This window comes from Marmota flaviventris, chromosome 5 (assembly GCF_047511675.1).
Source record: "Marmota flaviventris isolate mMarFla1 chromosome 5, mMarFla1.hap1, whole genome shotgun sequence".
NCBI classification, from domain to species: Eukaryota; Metazoa; Chordata; class Mammalia; order Rodentia; family Sciuridae; genus Marmota; species Marmota flaviventris.
In genome coordinates this window covers 61,841,701-61,865,246 of record NC_092502.1, presented here as the reverse complement: position 1 = coordinate 61,865,246, position 23,546 = coordinate 61,841,701, and the positions used below count along the sequence as shown (strand labels likewise).

At 45.2% G+C, this 23,546-nt stretch overlaps 1 protein-coding gene and 1 long non-coding RNA gene across 4 annotated transcripts in view; one reads left to right on the top strand and one right to left on the bottom strand.

Moving 5' to 3' along the window:
* Window positions 1-1,200: 1,200 nt before the first annotated feature.
* Window positions 1,201-23,155, bottom strand: LOC139705765 (uncharacterized). 3 transcript variants are annotated; one of them, XR_011707577.1, is made up of 4 exons: window positions 22,988-23,155; window positions 3,198-3,367; window positions 2,070-2,112; window positions 1,201-1,524 (listed from the first exon to the last, which is right to left on the bottom strand). It is a non-coding gene; the product is annotated as an uncharacterized lncRNA (long non-coding RNA). The 3 variants fall into 3 exon arrangements; XR_011707579.1 differs by having other exon boundaries at window positions 22,994-23,155; XR_011707578.1 differs by lacking the exon at window positions 22,988-23,155 and adding an exon at window positions 7,491-7,629.
* Window positions 20,989-23,546, top strand: part of Ppargc1b (PPARG coactivator 1 beta) — a 103,028-nt gene continuing 100,470 nt past the window's right edge. Inside the window, exon 1 of the mRNA XM_071612245.1 lies at window positions 20,989-21,288. Within this exon, the coding sequence (XP_071468346.1) occupies window positions 21,211-21,288 (78 nt within the window). The 5' untranslated portion in view covers window positions 20,989-21,210. The remainder of the gene's footprint in view (window positions 21,289-23,546) is intronic.

Below are 23,546 nucleotides of genomic sequence, written 5' to 3'. Positions count from 1 at the left end.
GGCTGCAGTCCACCTGTGCAGATCCCCCTCCAGCTCTTACCAGCACCACTCACCACCCCTGCAGCCATTCTGAGCAGTGCCTGGTGCCTGGACAGGCTATGGGCCTTTAGAGAGCCACCTTGTTCTTCCTGTTCTGTGAACTTGAACTCCTTTACGACACTAATGCTCCAACTCCACAAATAATTTCCACATATTTGTGAATCTCCCAAATTTCTGTCATTCATTTTGAATTTCACTCCATTGTTACCAGGGAACATACTTTGTATGGTTTCAGCCCTTTTAAATTTACTGAAATTTGTTTTCTGACCTAGCACAGGGTCTAGCCTGGAGAATGTCCTGTGTACACTAGACAAGAATGTATGTTCTACTTTGGTTAATTGGAGTGGTCGAGAGATGTTTATGAGGTCGAGCTGGTTTATAGCATTGTTCAAGATTTCTGTTTCCTTGTTGCTCTTCCGTGCCTCATATAACTTTATCTCTTTGATGGAATAGAAAGCAAATGCTTCTATGAAAATTGATTTCACCGCCCTTTAGAGATTCAGTTTGGGAGTCCTAACTATCAAGTTTGACTATCTGTACAAACTTAATCACTTTTATGATCCCTGGGTTCACCTAGCATATGAAATATTGGTTAAGGCTTAGAATGCAAAATCTCAATGAAAGGAGCACTCCCCTACTTGATGCTCTCTGGGCATGTGATTCCAAAGGGAGGTTCTAGATAAGCCAACACTGGATCCACTCATCCGTCCATCCATTCTTCTTGCTTCTATCCACTGTTCACCTTCCCATCCCTCCTCCCTTCTCTCACTACCTCCTCTCATTTTCTCCCATTATTCCTTCCTTTCTGTCCTCTATCTACTCTTCCACCCATTTTCAGCAATAAAATATCAGACAGAACTCACTACCTGAAATGCCCGAGCTCAAGGTGTTGGAAAAAGTCTTGTGGTGGTGAATTGGAGTGAAGAACCCTGATTTCAAACCTTCATTTCCCACCCAGGAATCTGCAGAGTGTCTAATGTGCTCCTTCACTCACAAACTCTTATAAAATACCTGTTATGAGCCAGATATGGTGCTTGGCATTCATTGGGAGTGAATAAGACCTGGTCTTATTTTCAGGGTCAGAAACAGATAGATAGTCCAAAAGCACCATGGTATGGTGGTAAATGCTCCATTGAGCCTTGAAGGATGAGTTTTGTTGTTGTTGTTGTTTTGTTTTGAGAATCAACCGAGCAATAGCATATGAGATTGTGAAAATGTAAAAATATCACAGAGAAGGAATGATGTTTATTATTAAGGTACTCTGGTAAAAATGGTTTCCTCGAATAACTGGCCAGTGTAGGAAAGGTCTTTGTCAGAAGCATTAGCAAACCTCCATGCAGGCTTTAAGACTGTAAGACAAGGTTGCTATGGTGGGAGTCAGGAACCCCCAAAGCCATGAGCCAAGGAAGGGGAGTTCTTCAGAGCCTGGACTTTGTTGTCAGACTCACTGGGCTTCTTCTAGTCACTTGTTGTCCTTGTACTCACCTGTGGAATGGGAATGATAATGCAAGAGGATTAAGTGAGATGGAAGTTGTTGGAGTTGGTAGCTCATAGAAAGTGTTCTGTAAATTCCAGTTGCTACGGTCATGGGAAAGGAATTCAGAAACAGGTGCTTCAAGGTGGCATGGATTTATGTTTTCCTCCTGAAAATATGCTTTTTAATCTGCCACCAAGAAACCAGATATAAAGACCGGTGCAGTGGCATACACCTGTGATCCCAGTGATTTAGGAGGCTGAGGCAGGAGGATTGCAAGTTCAAAGCCAGCCTCAGCAAAAGCGAGGCACTAAGCAACTAATTGAGACCCTATCTCTAAATAAATATAAATAGGGCTGGAGATGTGGCTCAGTGGGTGAGTGCCTCTGAGTTTAACTCCTGGTACACCCCCTCCCCACCAAAAAAAGAAACCAGATATATAACCTTGAAGAAATGACTTGGTTTTTCTTAGCCTTTATTCTTTCTTTTTAGTGAAATCTCTTAATATTATCATGAGAAAAGCAAGATCTTTGAAAATTATGACATATGTCATTACCTCAGTATTGTTCGTCATGGAGATGTAGGAGACTGGAAATGGCCTACATGTCCAAAAAAGAGGAGAGTGTTAAATGAATAATAGGATTTCTCTCAATGAACTTGTGAGCAGTGAAGAATTAAAGTCCCATGAAAACTAATATTTTTTTCCTCTTATTCAGTGATGAGTCCCTCAGCTCCCAAAACAATGCCCACCATTTAACGCTCAGCATTTATCAAAGGACTGAATGGGTAAGTGAGGAACAATTAACTTCTAAGGGGCATCCTGCCTGGCTGTTGTTTTGCTGCATGGGGTAGAAGTAGAATGGAATAACTGGGGGTTGTTTGGGGAGGTTAGGGTGGGGAGCAAGGAACTCAGACCTTAGAGAAATGGCTAATGAGTGGGATGTTTACAGGTGCTTATTGGATGGTGACCATTTTAACTCTTTCCCCTGTGGCCCACAAAGTGTCCAGTAAATACACAGCACCTGGCAGCTCTTTGGGACTGGATCTATGTCTTTGGAGGGTGAAATGAAATACAGAGACTGGCCTCAACTGGAGAATACCCAGGGGCATCCAATCACATCAAGTGTCATTTAATGATGCGGAAAGATGTTGACAATATATTGTTAAAAGAAAATAATCGGGTACAGAAGAGGATATGCAATTGCAATCCCATTTTGGTTAAAATAGAAAAACATCTGCTCATGTCTGGATTGTAAGATTGAGGTTTTTTTTCTTTCTTTTTGATTATTCATGCTTTATACTTTTCTTTAATCAACATCTACTGCTTGTGTGAATCTGAAAATAATGTGAAATGTTGGATGAGCTTGAGTTGTCCTTATTGGGTTTGACTAGCTGCTAAAGAAATTGAGCTTGAGGTCAACCCACATTGTCAAGGTAAAGCCAAGACAGAGTGACCCATTGATTTATGGCCAGTTCAGTGACCTTTCCACTTGACCAGGAAGAAAACACTTCCCAGTAGTGTTTACAGTGCCTCAGACACAGAGCATCAGAGAGATCTGAGACACTGGGCCAGGCCTTCTCCTCCTCGATCCTTTTTTCTAGATTCCAGAGAACATGCATCCTCTAGGAGAGTCTCCACGGTTCTAAGTGCATTCCCTCTTGTCCCGTTTCAAAGGACACTCACCAGACTTTCTTTTGCACTTCAGGTCAGTAACATGACCCTCCGGGTAGAGAGTCTTGTCAGCTCCTCTGGGCAGAGAATCTTGTCAGCAGGATGGGCTGTGAAGCCTCCTGCAGATGAGCTGGTAATAATCTCTGACTCATATCTGCAGATAACAATTTTCTTAAAGGTGTCTGTTGAGTGATAAGAGCACACAGAGAGACAAAGTCAGAGAGCAACATAGTGAGAAGCATAAAATCACAGCCCTGGAACTGAAAGGTCCTCGAGAGATCACCCATCTCATGGCTGGATAATCTGGGGAAACTGAGATTTGGGCTATATAGAAAGGGCCAGAATCCAGGGTGGTTTGCTCCCTAAACATCTCTCAGTTCCATTCTTTCTTGTCCCTTCTTCGACTCCAGCCCACAGGGATACAACAATACCCACTAGCTGATCTTTCAATCCATTGTCTGTCACAGAGGGCCCTGTGAGCCAGGTTGAAGAATTTGGACTTCAGTTTGGGGTAGTGAGACATCATGAAAGAATTTTTAGGCAGGAGACCAATAAGGTCAGAGCTGAATTTCAGTTGGTAGTGTTAGTTTTTAGATTTTAGTCATCACTGAGAATGTGTAGTAATAGTATTTGTGAGTTTCCTGTGGCATTTCCATAATGATTAATAATATAGAACACCTTTCCACTTGCTTTGGCAATTCATATAAACTAGATATAACTTTAGCCGGGTGCAGTGGTGCAGGCCTGCAATCCCAGTGGCTCGGGAGGCTGAGGCAAGAGGATCATAGTTCAAGGCCAGCCTCAGCAATTTAGTGATACCCTAAGCAACTCAGTGAGACCCTGTCTATTAATAAAATACAAAAAAAAAAAGGTGTGTGTGTGTAGGGGTGCTGGGGATGTGGCTCAGTGGTTAAGTGCCCCTGGGTTCAATCCCTGGTACCAAGCAGGGATTGCTACATTGTAGAATTGCTACAGGCATCAAATAAACACACAAATAAAAAAACTGGACATAACTTTAAGGCAATCATTTCTGCTGTTTGAAATATCTAAGATCTGTTTATTGACTCATTTCAGTTTAAAAATATTCAGTGATCCCTTACTCTGTGTCAATCACTGTGAGATCTGATGTACCCAAGATGATGAAGAGCTAGCCCTGGCCTTGATCCGTTTGCAGACTTGTTTGGGGTGACAGATACTTAAAAAAGAAAAATTTCTCTCTCAAGGTGTTGGTGCTCAATAGAACTAAGCCCAAGGTACAGAGAGGAATGAGGAGGAGCACTCTCCCCAGCAGGGTGACAGTGGCTGGTAGAGGTTGGGGAGTATTCAGAGGTACTTCCACCCTGGCTCTGACTGTGACATCACAGAGCTGTGGACATGAGGTCATTCATTCTTCACACACTCACTGAACTCTTTCTGTGGTCCAGACCTGTGCTGACCCAGAAGGCAACCATGAACCACGCAGACCTGTCCCTGTCTAAAGGATCCTACTTGGAAGCTACAAGTTCACTTCCTTTCCTCATGGCAAGTGTGCTGGGCATGGTGGTGCACACCTGTAATCAGTTCAGGAGGCTGAGGCAGGAGGATCACGAGTTCAAAGGCAGCCTCAGCAATGGCGAGGCACTAAGCAACTCAGTGAGACCCTTTGTCTAAATAAAATACAAAAAATAGGGCTGGGGATATGGCTCAGTGGTCAAGTGCCTGAGTTCAATCCCCAGTACCCAAAACAACAACAACAACAAAAACTATCATTTCTGCTGTTTGAAACGTCTAAGATTTGCTAAGTGATTAGAAAACATCAAAACAGATTTATGCTAATTGTAAAGGTTATGTAAGTTTCCATTGATTCTTCATTATGATGGCTTCATTTGATACATATGTATTTACTGCGTACTTGGTTATTTCCAGTGGTTACTTCACTCAGTCCACATGATTGGTGAGAGAGGTTGGGCTTGCTATTGTCTGAAAGTGAGAGACCTGCGGGGGTCGTGACTCAGTGGTAGAGCACTTGCCTAGCACATATGAGGCACTGGGTTCGATTCTCAGCACTACATTAAATTAATTAATTAATTAATTAATTAGAGGTATTGAGTCCATCTACAACTAAAAAAAAAAAAAAAAAAAGAAAGAAAGAAAGTGAGAGTCAGTATACTAGAAATACGGCCCAAAGCAGTTTAAAAGTAGAACCATTCTTTGAATCTGTATCTTGGGACTCTTGCTACTTTGAATAGAATTTGAGTACAATTGGCATATTTTTTGTATGATTTTAGGATTAAAGTACTGATGATAATCAGTTAAAATTAAGGTCCCAGGGCCAGGCGTTTCCAAATATCTTCCCAAATCCCTCATTCAGCCTGGGAGGCTAGCCTGAGGCCAGTGGCATGGGCGGCACAGTGAGGCTGAACCAAGTCCAGGTTTTCTGACCCGGCACTGTTGCTTGGTGAGAGTGCGGCCTCTGGTTGCTGACTAACTTGCACGATCATCCCTGTTCACCTATTCAGTCCACAGACATTTGGCACAGTGAGTACTGCTGTAGGCCCAGGTGAGGGTTTCTGGGAGAAGACACTCCAGAGCTCTGAGCTCAAATCTCAGCTCTGCCTCTTCCAAGCGGAATGACTTGGCAAGCAGTTTAAACTCTTAAAGTATCATATCCTTATCTGTGAAATGGAGCTAATAACAGAATTGACATTGTAAAATTGCTACAGGCATCAAAGAACAAATGCATGGAGGGGCTGGGGTTGTAGTAGAGTGCTCGCCTAGCATGCATGAGGCACTGGGTTCGATCCTCAGCACCATATAAATGTAAAATAAGGATATTGTATTCATCTAAAAAACCTTAAGAATAAATATTAAAAAAAAAGAACAAATGCATGGAAAACCTTCCCCTCTGGCTCAGGATTTTGCTATTCATTGAATAAAGGAAGGAATGCAAACACTTCCCTGCTGGGCCCATAATAGCACTGGACAAATTACATAATGACCAGTTTTTCTATTTAATAATTGCACTTAAATTATTTTTATGAAGATCAAATTAAAGTAAATTTTGGTAGGGAACATTTTCTCTAAAATCTGAACTCAAATACAATGTTTTTATCTTTTTATTCCCATTTGGAAATTGCATTACGATGATTTATTAATAAGAACTTGCAGTCAGCATTAAGGAAATCCTAAAGGTAAATTCTTATATAAAGCCGACCACTCAAACCCACTGACAGTTTTATTTCTTCACATTGCTTTCCAACATTTAACCAGACTTTTGTGTTACCCTTCCTTCCTTCCTTCCTTCCTTCCTCTCCTCCTCCTCCTCCTTCTTTTTCTTTTCTTTTTTTTTGGTATTGGGGATAGACCCCAGGGACACTTTCATCACTGAGCAACATCTCCAGCCCTTTTTATTTATTATTTTGAGACAGGGTCTTGATAAGTTGCTTTAGAGTCTCACTAAGTTACTGAAGCTGGCCTTGAACTTGTGATCCTCATGCTTTAGCCTCCCTAGTCCTTGGTATTACAGGTATGTGCCACTATGCCCAACTTGTGTTACTCTTCTTTTTAAAAATTTATTATTTTACTTCAATTATTCAATAAATTAAGTTGCTGCATTGACTGTATGCTTGGGATTTCTAATGGTTCCATATGATTCTACTCAGTGAAATCCATCAGTAACATGGAAACTTAACTCATGAAGGAAATCGCGTCACATTCTCATCCATCCCTCAGTATTCTCAGGCTATTGATTCCAGGGCCCATTGAGGGTACCAAAATCCAAAGATGCTCAAATTCCTCTTATAAAATGACACTGTGTTTGCATATACCCTATGCACATCTTCTCATATACTTTAAATCACGTCTTGATTACTTATGATACCCAGTATGATGTTAAAACTATGTAGGTAGTTGTTGTACTGTATGGTCAAGGGAATCATGATAAGAAAAAAGTCTGTATGTGTTCCATACATGTACAATTTTTCCCCTGAATATTTCCTGACATTTTCAATCCATGGTTGGTTGAATCCCTGGAAGGTTGAATCTGGGAATAGGGAACCTGTGGATACAGAATCTGTAGCTCCCGAGGTCCAGCTATATCTTAGATAATCCACAAAATCACTAAATATTTACTATGAGGCCTTTGAGCATCAGCACAATTCTGTAAGGTAAGTACTAAAATCATCCCGTTTTACAGATGAAGCAACTAAGGCTCAGATTACTCTATTAACTTGCCAAAATTCATACAGCCAGTCCTTTACTTATCTAAGGCTCTATAACAAATTGCTCCCCAAAAATACTGGCTTCAAAGCTGCAACAACCACTTACTTCTTCATGATCCCACAATTTGGACAGGCTTGGTGGAGCTGGCTTGTCTCTGCTGCCCAGGGTTCCAACCTGTGTATTTGTATCGTGGCTGGAGGATCCAAGACGGTTCACTCGATGCCTGGCGCCTCAGCAAGGGAGGCTGAAATGGCTCAGGGCTGGCTGGGTTTCTGTCCCTGTGCGGTTTCTCATCTTCCAGGTTTTTTTTTTCTTCTCCTTCCACGTGTTCGGTGTGCAGCAGATTAGCTGGATTTCTTTCCATGGTGGCTGGCTTCCTAGAGAGCAAAATCAGAACTTCCCAGGCATCCTAAAAACCAGCCCGAGAATTGGCACAACATCCTTTCTGCTGCATCCTTTTGGTCAAAGTCCAGAGGGAAATAGACCCCTACCCTTGGTGCCAGGAGGATGGATGGGACTGGAGGCTGACACCCTCCCACTGGCAGAATGGGGCTCCAACACCTGATTGACACAGGGCTCTGAACTCAGTCCTCCTGCCCACTCACCTCAGAGAGCATTTTTGCCTAGTTAGCGCTCTCTCTTCTTTTCCCTCATTCTTTGGGGTGAATTCCTAAGAACAGGGAGACCTGGTCAAAGGGCAGGGACGCTGTTGGGCTGGTGCTGAGATAAGACTTCTGTAGAGCAAACCCTCTGTAAGTACTGAGTTAGCTAAGTCTTTTTTTCACCTCGTCCTTCCTCTTTACAAAGGAGATGTGGGTTTAATTTTATTCATTCTATTGTTGCCTCTGCTGTAGTGGAGGGAATCTTGGCTCCTGCTATGAACAGCCTCTTCACGACTTCTGGGCAACAATAAAGTCAGCAAAGAGGCGTGATGTTCAGCCGCTCCAAGGGCTATGCAGGACAGTGCTCCCTGTGGATCAGGCGCACGTGGGGAAAGTAATTTGCTGAACTTGACTTTTCTCAGAACTCGGGATATAGTGGAAGGAATGCAGTGGCTTAGACTTGCCAGTGTGCAGTCCTCCTTCTGAAATGTAAGCACATGTCTTTGCTTGCTGTCCCTCCTTATACCTGTCATCCCACGTCTTGTCCAGTTTAGTATTTGTCCAGAGCAAAAGCCTCCTCGTGTAGGATAATAAATTATATGATCGTTCTCACTGTCTCTGGAACTTGGGCAAGTCATTTCTCCCAGAGTGTCAGTTTCCTCATCTGTACAATTGGCCTGGCTCTCTGCTTCCTAGAGATGTGGATGACTCTTCATTAACGGCATTTCAATGAGGCAACAGTTGTCTTGGGCCTTGGTGGGTACCATAGGATATAAAGGTTCCCGATCCTCCTCCTTCTCTGGTCTTACAAGTAAATAAATAACCAGGATCATTTGAGATACTTAATTTATATCAGGTTGCCAGGTAAGGCCTCTCGGAAATGAGACTTGGAAAAGGCATGAGGATGAGAGCAGGCTAGAGGGGAGCTGAGGGAGAGCATCTGAGGTCAAGGAAACAGCAGGTGCAAAGGCCATGAGGCAGCAGAAAATTCACTGTAAATAACAGAATGGAGGTCAGGTGCGGTGGTACACACCTATCATCCCAGTGGCTCAGGAGGCTGAGGCAGGAGAAGCACGAGTTCAAAGCCAGCCTCAGCAAAAGCAAGGCAGCAAGCAACTCAGTGAGACCCTGTCTCTAAAATATATATATATAAAATAGGACTGGGGATGTGGCTCAGTGGTTGAGTGCCCCTGAGTTCAATCCCCAAGAACCCTCACCAAAAAAAAAAAAAAAGAAACAGAATGGATTTTATGAATAGCGTTATGCTCTTTAACTGTGAAGAGCCCTGTGTTAATTATCCTACTAGAGGGCTTTAAAATGCTTGCACCTCCTTTATCTTAAATGATCCTCAAAATAACTGCAAAAAGATAGGGGACATAGGGCATATTAGTATTATTAATCCTGCTATGGAACAATAAACATTTTGGGGGGGGGTACTGGTGATTGAACCCAGGGTACTCAACCATTGAGCAATATCTTCAGCCCTTTTCTTATATTTTATTTAGAGACATGGTCTCACTAAATTGCTGAGGCTGGCTTTGAACTAGAGATCCTCCTGCCTCAGCTTCCCAAGCCACTGAGATTACAGGCATGTGACACTGTGCCTGGGTGGAACAAAAAATTCTTACGAATTGTCCATGCATATTTTTCCAAAATGGTCCCACTGTACTTTTATACTTAAATTTAACTTGATATATCTCCATTATCTTTTATTGCATTTGGTGATTGGAATCTTTTGGGAACCAGAGACATCTTTATACATATCTTTCTATTATGATATTTAATTCTGCCATTAAATTCTCATGTGCACTGTTTTGGGATCCATATTTGTAAGATATATTGGTTTATAGTTCTTTTTTCTTGTGGTGTTTTTGTCTAGTTTTGGTAACAAAGCAAATACTGCCTTCAGAGAATGAGGTAGCAAATGTTCCCTCCTCTTTGACTTTTTTGGATGAGGTTGTAAAGAGTTGGTATTAATTTTGTAAATGTTTGATAGATTCCCAGTGGAGCCATCTGGGTCTGGGTTTTTCTTTGTGGTTGTGTTCTGATTACTAGTTCAAGCTCTTGTTTAAGGCCTATTCAGAGTTTCTGTTTCTACTTGAGTAAGTTAGAATAGTCTGTATTTTTGTAAGAATCTGTCCATTTTTTCTGGGTTTTCTAAATTATTGCTATGAACCTTTCTATTTCAGTAAGATCGGTAATTATATCCCCTCTCCTATTTCTTATTTTAGCAATATGAGTCTCCTCTTTCTTTTTCACTAAAGTTTTGTTTGTGGTACTGGAGATTTTACCACAAACTACATCCCCAACCCTTTAATTTTTTTTTTAAACTTTTGAGATATGGTCTTGCTAAGTTGCTTGGGGCCTTGTTAAATTGCTGAGGCCAGCCTCTCCTGGCCATCCTCTTGCCTTAGCCTCCCAAATTGCTGGGATTACAGATATGTGTCACCATCCCCAGCACAGACTAAATTTGTATTGATCTGTTCAAAGGAGCAATTATTGGTTTTATTGGTTAATGTTGGCTCAAATTTTTATTATTTCCTTCCTTTTCTCACTTTAGGTTGAGTTTGCTCTTCTTCCGGTGTCTTAAGATGGAGGGTTACATTATCAACCTGAGATCTTTCTTCTTCTTTAATATAAGCATTTCAGGATACACATTTTCTCCTGTCATGTACACTATTGGAATGTGTGTGGGGGTCTTATTATATCCTCACCATTTACCTTGAAGGGGCTGGAGTGAGACAGCCAGGTACAGATGCAGGGAGCCATGGCTGAACCTGGTACTGCTACTGGCTGAATGGCCTCTGGTGAGTCCTGGTCCTCTTCAGTCTTAGCTGGTCTTATCTTTAAATGAAGAGGCTGTACTGAAGCATTTCCAGGAGCTTTGCAGTCAAGCTGGCTTGGAGGGAGCTCCCATCCAGCTCTTCTCTATCTTTGGAGTGGACATCTGCTGTTTCTGCTGGCTCAGCACCTTTCTCCTCCTCTGGCAAAGGCACCTGCTTTCTCTTTGGGGAGATACCCACCTCCTACATTATATACAGACTTTTTTTTTTTTTTTTGCCGTGGGCCGCTCTGATCTCTCTGGTAGTTTATTTTTTATTTGTTCTTATTTTGGGTGGGGGGTACTGGGGATTGAACTCAGGGGCACTCGACCACTGAGCCACATCCCTGGCTCTATGTTGTATTTTATGTAGAGACAGAGTCTCACTGAGTTTTCAGCACCTCACTGTTGCTAAGGCTGGCTTTGAACTTGTGATCTTCCTGCCTCAGCCTCTTGAGCAGCTGAGATTACAGGTATTTGTTATTTTTAGTTTTATATGACAGTAGAATGTATTTTGACATACACAAATGTATTTTGACATATACATGGAGTATAACTTCCCATTCTTGTGGTTGTCCATAATGTGGAGTTATACTGGTTGTGTGTTCATATATGGACACAGGAAGGTTATATCAGGTTCATTCTACTGTCTTCCCCCTCTGGTAGTTTATGAGAACCTATGGACTCTCTTTAGATTGATGTTTTTGAAAGTGTAATATATATGGCATATGGTCTAAAAGAAAGCAATTGTCAAATTATTAGATATCAAATTCTTAGCCATCAAATTGATAGAACGAAAAATTTATATATAAAAATCTATGTAATTCTTTACTAACACATTAAATCTAGTTGGTCTAATGATATTTTGAGATATCTGTAACAACTGCAATGCAATATGAAATATCTGTGATTTCTATTAATGACAAAGTTATATGTACTTTCTTTCTCTGGTGTTAGGAATAAAACTTAGAGTCTTGCGTATGCTAAGCACACACTCTACCACTGAGCTATATTCTCAGACCAAAGATATGGGTATATTTTTTAAAAAATTATTTTTCAGCTATAGGTGGACACAATATCTTTATTTTATTTTTTTAATGTGGTGCTGAGGATCGAACCCAGTGCATCATGCATGCTAGGTGAGCACTCTACCTCTGAGCCACAAACCCAGCCCAGATAATGGTTATATTTAATACTATTGTAACTTGCTGACCACAATCATAACAGAAGGAAATGCTAAGTTTCAGTTAGAAATTAGTAAAAAGAGATATAATTTTTTTTTCTCATCCAAATTAATGGTTCCATGGGGCTGGGGATGTGGCTCAAGTGGTAGCGCGCTCTTCTGGCATGCGTGCGGCCCGGGTTCGATCCTCAGCACCACATACAAACAAAGCTGTTGTGTCCGCCGAAAACTAAAAAAAAGTAAATATTAAAAAAAAATTTTAAAAAAACCACAAATTAATGGTTCCTTAAGAATCCCTGGTTTCAGGGATTTATATGGAGCTGCTTCACTCCTGCATCCAGAAGTAGGCACATCACCCAATATTGGCCAATTAGAGCCCAGACCAGCCAAGGGATGAGCATTTGTACCAAATGGATGCAGAGTGAATCGAAGATTTTGCTGGATGCCCATGAGGGCTCTTTCTGTGGACCTTGCTGAGAGGGTGGGGCATAGGTCGGGAACACATCACCTTGCCATCGGCAGGAGAGCATCTGCCTCCAGATGAAAGCTAGCGCGGAGGACAGCAGAGCTGGAAGTGAGCATCCACCTCTTCCTGACAACACTCCTCCCTCTTCATGTGCTCACTAGGAGAGCCAATATGTTATCTGTTAAAGCCAGTTTGAGCAGAGGTTTCTGTTTATTGCAATCAGAAGAGTCACAACTCGCATGGTTCCACAAAGCTTAGCAGAGAGCCTGGTGCAAAGTAGGCTGCTCATGAAGGAATGATGAATGAATTTCAAACAAGGCAGCAACATGATTAATGTTCTTCACTGAACACATACATGCAGATCTGGCTTCATTGTGTATTCAAAGATGAAGACTCAAAGCAAGTATTCCAAAGATTTTTGTTAGCTGAATGAATCCATTGTCATTATTTTCTGAGTAAACTCTGCATATTTTTCCTTTTTTTAATAATAATTTTTTAATTTGTTCTTTTTAGATATACATGACAGTAGAATATATTTTGACATATTACCTATACATGGAATATAACTTACTCTAATTAGGGTCCTGGTGTTGTGGTTATATATGATGTGGAGATTCACTGTGGTCTATGCATATATGAACATACAAAAGTTATGTCTGATTCATCTCACTATCTTTTTTATTCCCATCCCCACTCCCTTCCCTTCATTTCACCTTTTCTTTCTTTCTTTTCTTCTTTTGTGGTGCTGGGGATTGAACCCAGGGCCTTGTGCATGCGAGGCAGGCACTCTACCTATTGAGCTATAGTGCCAGCTCCCATTCCACCTTTTAAAAAAATTATAACTCTCTCTTTTTTTTTTTTTTTTTTTACTAATCTCTAACTTCCAAAACACACATGTAGATGGACACAATACCTTTATTTTATTTATTTATTTTTATGTGGTACTGAGGATTGAACCCAGTGCTTCACATGTGCCAGGCAGGTGCTCTACCACTGAGCTACAACCACAGCCCCACTCCATTCCCTTTATTTATGTTTATTTTATTTATTTAAATGTGGTGCTGAGGATCAAACCCAGGGCCTCACATATGCTAAGCAAGTGCTCTACCACTGAGCCACAACCCCAGCCCACTCCATTCCCTTTTGTCTCATCCATTCTTCCCTCCCCCTATGCCTATTTTTCAGTGATATAACCAGAACCATATTATCATCTAGAGAATGCAAGTCTAGAATCATGATGGACCCATAGTTACAAAGGAAGTCCATGCTACACTCACATGGGGGAATAGCATGCAGCCATTTAAAGGATGAGATACAAGAAGCTAAAAGCAAGAATTCTGAATGTTTTCATCTAGAGAAATGATAAGGTATGTTTAACCTGATTTGAACATTACACAATATAATCATGTATTGAAACACTGCAAAGTACCCCACTAATATGTACCTTTTTTTTCCCATACTGAAGATTGAACCCAGGTGTGCTCCACCACTGAACCATATCCTTAGCCCTTTATCTTTAGAGACAGGGTCTCACTAAGTTGCTGAGTCTGGCCTAGAATTTGCATTCCTCCTGCCTCAGCCTCCTGAAGCACTGGGATTACGAGCATGCACAACCATACCTGGCTAATATGTACAATTTTTATGTTTTAGTACCAGTTAGAAAATAAGTTTAAGTTAAAATAAATAAAGATCTATATATATTAATATGGACAGACTTTCACAACACACTAAGAAGGAAATTTCAAAATACTAATTACAGTAAGTTTCCATTTTTGTAAAAACAAAACTCTGAGTTTCTCTATAAACCTAAATGAGTCTAAATCCAAGCAAAAGATCTGGAGGACCACTCATGAAACATTAATAGTGGGCATCTCTTAAGAGGGGAGTGGTCAGAGACACTTGTCCTTTTTCTGTTTCTAATACAAGGATAGTATAATTGTATCTATCACCTGTATAGTTTAAAATAATTTATCATTTAAAAATGAAACAATAAAACAACTCTGATCAAAGGTGGAATAGTCTCTCTCAACTTTTTTTTTGGTTGTTGTTTGTTTGTTTGGTACTAGGGATGGAACTCAGGGCCTTGTGCGTTCTAGAAGCTCTCTAGCACTGAGCTACGACACCAACTCTCTCCTTGTTTTTTTCCTGAAGTGTCCATCAGGATTCTTAGGGAAGCCCAGAGAGCAGGAGTGTACCCATGATGCTCCGCTCCACCCTTGATTCTCCCTGCTTGTTCCAGATGCTGTCCCCACCATGTTATACTGCGCCTGCGAAGCCGCGCCCTTTTTCTGGGATCCTGCAGTCTTCCTGGCTGCTCTAAGAGCCCAAGCAATTACTCCCCATATAAAAAACCTCCTGGAGTGGCCTACTGACCTGGATTCTCCTCTCAGTATCCTGACTCCAACTGCCTCTGCTGCCAAACTACGGACAGTCCAGATGACTTTTCCTGCAGATGAGAGAGGGAACCCGAACATCTCACAGTTCAGGCAGAGACCCAGGAGATGCCCATCCGCAGGAGGTTTGGGATGGCTGATCCAGTTCAAGCCCTTCATTGTGCAGAGGGACAACATGAATCTCAGAGTGGAAAAAAGATTTGTCATTACCATCTCCAGTTTCTGGTCCCCCAACTTTCTCCATTAAAGAAATTACTGCACCCTACCAAACTGCACGGCAAGTCTCCTCTCCTTCGCACATTGTGGAGACCAGAGCTGTGAGTTAAGTGAGAAGAAAGACTGCATCGTGATCACCGTGGAGTATGGTGCCTGGTGCCCCAGAATTAAAAGTGTTTGTTGAATCAAAGTATGTACACACACCATGTTTTGAACCAAACTCTTAAGGTAAACTCCCCCAAAGGAGCATTGTTGATACTTTAGAATAATGAATGTCAAGTTCCAAGTCTTACATAAGGTGAACTTGATCCACACAAAATTCTGGGTCAAGTAAAACAGATAAGACGATGTTTCCCAAGGAGTGATTTTTCCCAAGATCCCAAAGCCAGTAAGTGACAGTGAACTAAGGTCTTTGTTCCATCTGCTTGTCTTATTTGATAGGTCTACTAAATTTTATCTAATAGAAACAACACATAATTATGTTGTCCTTTAATATTAAGTTACTGTATCTTTAAAATGTTGCCATTCTAGTTTACATACATATTATATACCATTCTAATACAGATATATGTGTACATATATAAAATACACATATATGTTTAACAATAACCTGGTGGAATTTACCTCTCTGTAAACACAAAAAAATACATCTCGGGTCTTTTTTTCTCCTTTTATTCAATGGGTATAAGAAGAGCCCTATAAAAATCCTACCTTGGGGAACATCATCTTATCTGTTTTATCATCTTATCTGTTTTATCTAGGATTTTTTCCCTGTAAGAGATAAGAAAAAAATGGATGTTTTTCTACTCCTGCTGACTGACACTTATGAGGCAGGGGAGGGTACATGGACAACAGTCCTTGCAAAACTGAGAAACAGTCCTGGCTGACTGGAGAGCACTTTGTGCCCCTTACCTGTGGATTTGGAAAACCTTTAAACATTTGTAGCATGTGAGACAGAAAGTGAGTTGTTAAATGTTTCCCCAAATATATGGGTGAATTCACAGATTACTGCCATAGGAAAAAGAAGACATTGCCTTGTTTATGAAGGGTTTTCAGGAGTTCCTAACTCTGCTGGGTGTGGTGGCACATGCCTGTAATCCCAGTGGCCCCAGAGGCTGAGACAGGAGGATCTCGAGTTCAAAGCCAGCCTCAGCAAAAGCAAGTTACTAAGCAACTCAGTGAGACACTGTCTCTAAATAAAATACACAGTAAGGCTGGGGATGTGGCTCAGTGGCCGAAAGTCCCTGAATTCAATCCCCGGTAGTCCCCTTCACCAAAAAAAAAGTTCATAACTGAGACCCTTAAATGACACTATCTATGTGATATCTTTCCAATGGATCATCTCTGAAAAGAAATTTGTCCTATGGAGGCTGCCTGAGCAGTTCACACATGATCTGGAGTCCTGGCTTCTGGTCTTGGCTGTGCCACTGAGGGGCCATGTGACCAGACCGCACTCCTCTGTCTTTACAATGAAGCAGGTGGGTAGCTCGCTTTCCATTGCTCTTCGACAGTTCCCAAGTCCTGTTGCTCAATGGAAGGTGAAGATGGCTTTCTCTTGGCAGGAGTCCCTGCCTCCTGGACAGAAGCTGGGAAATTGGTGAGCACCTGGCAATCTGGCCTGGGCCACAGAATCACAGAGTCGTGGGTCACTGGCAAGAAACCTCAGTGATGATCAAGACCATGTCTTCCCTTCCTCATTCAATACAAGTTTACAAAGTAGTTGGTGTTGAACATGGGCAGGGATGGCGGCTGTGGAGTTCATTGATTTATCTGTGGCACCGAGTTCCATGGCTGGCACATAGCTCACATAGCTGGTGCTCATTAAACATCTGCTGAATGGTGGGTGGGTAGTCTTTTGCAAAAGAGTCATCTAGAGGAATCTATTAAGGCTGAACTAGAATCCCATTAGACCCACTGAATTAGAATTTCTGGTGACAGGGCCCAGGTGACTGTCATGCCCTCCAGAGTTGGAGAACCACAGCCATAGTATCTGAATAAAGCATTCTTCTATTATCAGAAGGGAGAAAATGCTGATGTTTTCACATTTGAGCATTTGCCGGTAGAGACTAAAATAGTCAAGCCCAACCCTGTAGGTTGCTTTTCCCCTTGCCATTGCTGAGGAGCTGGAAGAGGGCTGGGTTTTGCAGACTGTGCTCAGGGCTCACTTTCACTACTCTCCGGGGAGGCAAGGCCAATAAAAAAGCAGAGAAGGTAGAAGTGGAGCCACATGAAGTCCAAGTTTGGCATTAATATTGCCCTTCACTTGGAGGTCATAAAATAAAAAATGTGCCACCGTTCCAGTCTCCCTGGGGCAGTTAGCTGCACAGATCTCTGTTCAAATCTCAGCCGAGTCTCTAGCTGCTTGCGCTGGAGCTAATCACTTTAACCCCTTTTAAGCTTTTGTTTCCTCAGTCATAAACTGGACATCATGATTCACCCTGCTGAGGGTTGTTGAAAGGATTAGAGATGTTGTGAGCTCAGGTGTCTGGCACACGCTCACTACAGAAGGACTGCAAAGTTTTGGCTGAGACCTATAAATTGCCAGCACATCTGGGCTGGGAGGTCTACAGAGGCTCCTGCAGCCTTGGGCCTCTTAAATTTCCCAGGGGGGAAAAGTCACTGAGGGCAGAGAGCAGGCAAATGGCTTAAGATTGTCTAGCACCTGAGGTTTTTTTTTTTTTTTCCTTTTATTTTTTTGGGGGGAGGGGTGGGGGAACCAGGGATAGAACTCAAGGGCACTCGACCACTGAGCCACATCCCCAGCCCATTTTTGTATTTTGTTTAGAGACAGGGTCTCAATGAGTTGATTAGCATCTCGCTTTTTGCTGAGGCTGGCTTTGAACTTGTGATCCTCCTATCTCAGCCTCCTGAGCTGCTGGGATTACAGGCGTGTACCATCACACTCACCTCTAAGGGTTCTTGAGGGTCTTGAATCTCAATGAAGAACTTCAGATTCCTGCATGAACTGGAGAGGTGATTGATAGGCTGAGACTGAAGGAGGCCTGAAAGGAAGGAATTCCTGGAACAAGATGCTTTTGAAAAGGAAGCTGGATAACTTGGGAGAGGTACCTTCTCCCTTAAGTTTTTGCCTGTTCCAAGGATACAGAGATTGTGAAAAAATCCCAGAAACTGGGCATTTTATAACTTTTCTAACCACATTGCCATTGTAAAAACAAAAGAAAAAGCTTCTGGGCAAGTGGTGTGGAGGCCTTCCCTGGCAAGGCTCTGAAGGCTGCTGCGTGACCATGACTAGAGATGCCTGGCCTGGGGGACTCTCCAAGTTTGGCCTTTGAATTATAAAGGGCACCACAGCCATCAAGAGCCGAGCTGCATGGGGATGTCTCTGGAAACTGGTGTCCAGCAGGAATAGCAAAAGAGGGCCTTGGGAGAGTTCAAGTCCTTGGTGATGATGGTGATGATGATGGTGATGACGGGCACTTCCTATCTGCCAGATGCGAGGCCAAGCAATTTATTTGACACACAATTTTTTCATTCAATATATATATTTTTTCTTTTTAAAAAAAGTTTGTTCTTTTTAGTTATGCATGACAGTAGAATGTATTTTGACATATCATACATGGAATATGACTTCCCATTCTTGTGATGGTACATGATGTAGAGCTGATGTAGAGTCACACTAGTCATGTATATCATATATGTTTCCTTCAGTGTTTACAAGGTCCCTAAGGGGAGCAGCACCATTGTTGGGATTTTCTCACTAATCTCTGTGTCCTTGGAATAGGCTTGGGGCTGGTAAGGCACTTAGGTGAGAAGGCACCTCACCTGAGTTATCCGGCTTTCTTTTCAAAAGCTTCTTGTTCCTTCCCCACAGGCCACCCTCAGTGACCATTTTAATAGATGGGGAAACTGGGTCTCTGAGAGATTAAGTAAATGATCTTTTTAGTTTAAAGTGAAAGAATAACTCCTGGCTAGTTTACACCAAGATTCAAGTTCAAGTTAAGCTAACAGGCTGTAAGTGCTGGGAGGAAGGCAAATAAGTAATGTCAGTGGTCCCTTCAAGGGATTTATATTTATCCCCATTTTTACAGATGAGGAAACAGGACCAGAGAGCTTAGCATTTTCCCTCCTAGGTCAGGCGCTGTGCCAAGCACTTTACATATATTATCTCTTTGATCATCATAACATCCCTATGAAGTAAGTAATTTTATGATCTGCATTTGTATAAAATGAGGAAACCAAAGTCTGAGACCAAATAACTCTCTGGGATTCAAAACAAGGCAGGGTGACTCCATTGCCCATGCTCTTCACTTCCTGAATGGCCAACACTGGAACAAGATGTGGCAGGGGGGTTGGACCAGAACCCAGGACTCCGGGACTCCCAGTCCAGTGCTCCAAGGCTAGATGTAGGCTCCTGGTTGGCATGCATTGTTCCTTAAAAGCATGCTGGTCTGAAGCCCAAAGAGTGAAATCACACCCTGCGGTTCTGGGAACCTCAGACTGGAGAAGGAAGCTCTGGCTCTGCTGTTCAAGTCTGAGCAGGTGAGCCGGGGACTGTTTCCTCCTCTGGCTGGAAAGGAGGCCTTGCTGGGCAGGGTGGGGCAGTCCTCATGAGTACAGGGTGGGAATAGGGCAGGAGGCAGGCATGCCGAATAAAACTGGCCTCTATCTTCCCGCCTTCACCCAGGTGGCATGTCACCTTCTGCCTGGCAGACTGCAGGGCTTAATGACAGAGCTCCAGACTGAAGTCAGGAGGCCTGAGCAGTGGTTCTGTACTTCCTGCCACTGTCAGTTTCCTCATCTGTACCATGTGCATGGTGGTGGTGGGGGCATCCACGTCCTCCAGCTTTTTCAGAGAACATACTATTTATTAAACACCACTATGAAGATATACCAAACTGCTATGGAAATATACCGAACGCAGAAGCAGATTTGGGGCCTGCTTTCATGGGTCTTAGAGTCCAGGAAGGAGAAACTCAAAGATCATGTATTTCAGCTGCGCACATGCCTGTAATCCTAGCGGCTCCAGAGGCTGAGGCAGGAAGACGGCAAGTTCAAAGCTAGCCTCAGCAATGGCGAGGCACTAAGCAACTCAGTGAGACCCTGTCTCTAAAAAAAATACAAAATAGGGCTGGGGATGTGGCTCAAACGCCGAGTACCTCTGAGTTCAATTCCTGGCACAAAAATCAATCACTCAATCAATCAATCAATCAATCGGACATCTTCACTGAAACAAAACATAAAGTGATAAGTGACCAGTATTCAAAGAAAGGCTTCTAGAGCTAAGGGAGCCCATGAGGGAGGGACGGGAGACATTGGGTTGATAGTCTGAAGGGTGGTGGAAAAAGATGCCCAGAAGATGCCTTTACTAGGTGAAGAGCTGCTGGGTATAGAGGCCGGTTGTGAGAGGTTTCATCCCAAGAACTGGAAAGCCATCCGGTCTGGGGAAGTTGATGGGAGCCCAGTCAATTGAAGACATTATTGGCTATGGAAGAGAAGTCATTGATTTTTTTGGGTGGTGGTGATGGTGGTTATTGGGTGACACTGGAAGAGAGAGATGATCGAGTTTAGCGGACTATGGGTCAACGCATTCTTCAAAGAAAGAATAAAAATGCCACCTCCTCCGTGGAGCCTCCCTCGATTTCTTTGCCTTTGACTTGTGTATCTCCTTCCCTCTCTGGTATTGCAGCCGGGTAGACAATCTCAGGTCTTCGGAGCTTTTTTCCTCCTGCGACTGAAGCACATTGTGCTTCAAAGAAGATTCTACGCTTCCTTGAGCCTCAGTTTCCCAAGCTGTGCAGAAGCAGGTTGTCTCGCAGTGCCCGCCCAGCGCTAACGCAACGTGATTCGCTCTGGCAGGAGTGGGGGGCTGCCCGCATTGCTGCGCAGGCATCCGGCTGCTGGCTGGGGCACAGCCACCTGGCTGCGGGTGCTTTTCTCCTTGCTGGGGGCTGCGGGACCGGGTCGGGGCGCCAGAAGCTGCGCAGGAAAGTCGGGGTGCGACCCCTGGCTCGCGCGGCCGCTGTGCGGCCCCGCCCCCGCAGCTAGAGGCCCTGCGGCAGCCGGGACCCGAGCTCCGCCCTCCGCCTCCCGCCGGCCTCGCTGCCTCCTCCCTCGCTCGCTCGCTCCCTCCCCCCGGGCCGGCTCGGCGCTGACTCCGCCGCACGCTGCAGCCGCGGCTGGAAGATGGCGGGGAACGACTGCGGCGCGCTGCTGGACGAAGAGCTCTCCTCCTTCTTCCTCAACTATCTCGCCGACACGCAGGTACGGGCAGCCGGAGCCGCAAGCCGAGGCCGAAGTGCCGAGCTGCAGGGGATGCAGCTGCAGCCGTGAAGGCCGGCATGCAGCGGTGGGCGCACTGGGGAGATCGGGGGTTCCAGGCTGCAGAGCCCCCCTTCTACCGCCTTGCGATGCGCACCGTTACAGGGGTAGGGAAGTGGAGGTCCCCCGGCGCGTGCTGAAGCACTGGGGGCGCACGGCTGCTGGGGAGGGTCTAGCCTGGGGCACCTGGAGCCTGCCCCCCCACCGCGGGCAGATCTGGGGGCACCGCGCCTCTTTGGGGAGGTGGAGCCGCGCCAAGGTGTGAGGGACCCTCAGGCTGGCGCGGGGTGCTGTAGGCGCGCCCTCAGCGCCCGGCACTTGCTGCCGTACTTTCACGTGGACTTGTGGCCCCGGCACCGGCTCTTACCCCCATCCCCGGAGACTCCCTGTCTTCCAGCCTCCGGTCCCCCAAGTGCTGCTGTTGGCCCCCCATAGCTCCCCACCCGCGCCAGCAGCGCGGAGTTTCCTGCCAGTTGCCGGGTAAGGGCATAGGGGTCTGCGGGGCACGTGGGCATGCGGGCGGAGATAGCGCCTTCCTGGTTTCGCTATCCGGCGGAGCCCCCCCGGGGGAAAGCAAGGCAGGATGGGGGAGGAAGGACTGTCTGGGGGCGCCTGGGTCCCCCTGCGGCGCGCGGCCCCGGCGCGCGTTCCTTGATGCAGGGGGAAGGGAAGGCGAGGCGGCGTCCCGGGCTCTGGGTGAGCCCCGGAGCCCCACTGGCGACACGCGCGTGACAGGAGAGGGTGCTCTGGTGTGCCGGGGGAGGGGGAGGGCGAGTAAGCTGGTGTTTTGGAGACCTGGGGGAGGGTACTGCTGGGACTAGCAGTTACGGAAAATGTCTGCGCAAGGCGTGTGCGCCCCCCACCCTTTTCCCCCTTTTCCCCACCCCATGCCTGTTGCAAGTATAAAGTTTGGCTCCAGAGTTGGGGCTTTTTCTGCGGGATCCCGACTGCGGGACACCGGGAGGCTGGGGATGCCGTGGATGCTTGGAGGAGACCCCGGATGCGGGGACACGCCTGGGAGCGGAGAGGGGCCGCCTTGCTGAACCGGGCGCGGCTCGCGGGGGCTGGTTTGGTACCTGGAGTGGGAACGCCGGTGCCGGCCCGTTTTGCATAACACGGGAAGGGAGGGAGAAGACGGAGGGGGGCCGGGAGGTGGGAGGAGAGAGGGAAACTTTGCTTCTTGTTATAATCTGCCAGTCTTTGGGCGGTAGCAGCTGTCATGGGACCGGGTGGGCGGGGAGAGGCTTGCAAGCTGACTCCTTGCGGTGAGACGCGACTTGGAGGGGGACGCAGCAGCGGAGACGTTCGGCTCCCGGTAGACTCCGGGTGGCGACTTCGGGCTGGCGGCTAGGACGGCGCGGCGTCGCGGGGTGTAGCTGAGAAGAAGCCCGCCGCGCGCGGGAAAAGGCCGGTCTTGGCCCTCTGCAGACACCCCTGCGTCCGGGGCCCTGTGGTCGGTGGCAGGCGCTATGGGTTGGGTTCTCGGCAGAAGCCGAAGGGGCTGGTGCGTGTGATCGCGCTTCTCCAGGTCGTGGGGAGTGTTTGGTAAGAGGGCTGTGCGCGGGTGTGTGTTTTTGTGTGTGTATGTTTGTGTGTGTGTGTGTGTGTGTGTGTGCACACGCTGCGCGCGCCAGGCGCGTACCTTTACCTCTGACGAAACTGCGGTGGAGCTCCCGCCGCCGTCGCCGGGCTCCGTCACACGCCCCGCGCCAGTGTCTGCGCCGAAGGCGGGTCCCAGCCTCAGGACCTCCTGACTATAGTCTGGGACTATAAGGACTGGGCTGGAGACGGTGACAGTGGGGAGCGGCCTCTGGGAAGACGCTGTCCCCGCCCCCCCCCCCCCAATCTCGCACTTGCCTGGGGTCTTTTCCAACCCTTTACACTAAGACACGGGTGAGGGAGGCCTGAAATAGACTGAGAAGACTGGTGTGAGGATTCTCCGCAAGGACTGTCCGGTCTGGACGTGGGTTTTAACTCCATCTTCATTGGCTCACCAATAATTAATTATTTGCTCTTTTAGCTGCCAGTTAGACTACCCAGCAGGACTATTTAACCCAAGGAAACTAGAAAATTGGGTAATCAGTTGTCAGCAGAAGCAGTGCAGTGAAAGTTAATCTGGGACGTTTGCTTTTTTTTTTTTTTAAACCACGTGACAAGCCGAGGATCTTATGATGATCTTTGCCGGCCCAACTTGGGAAATG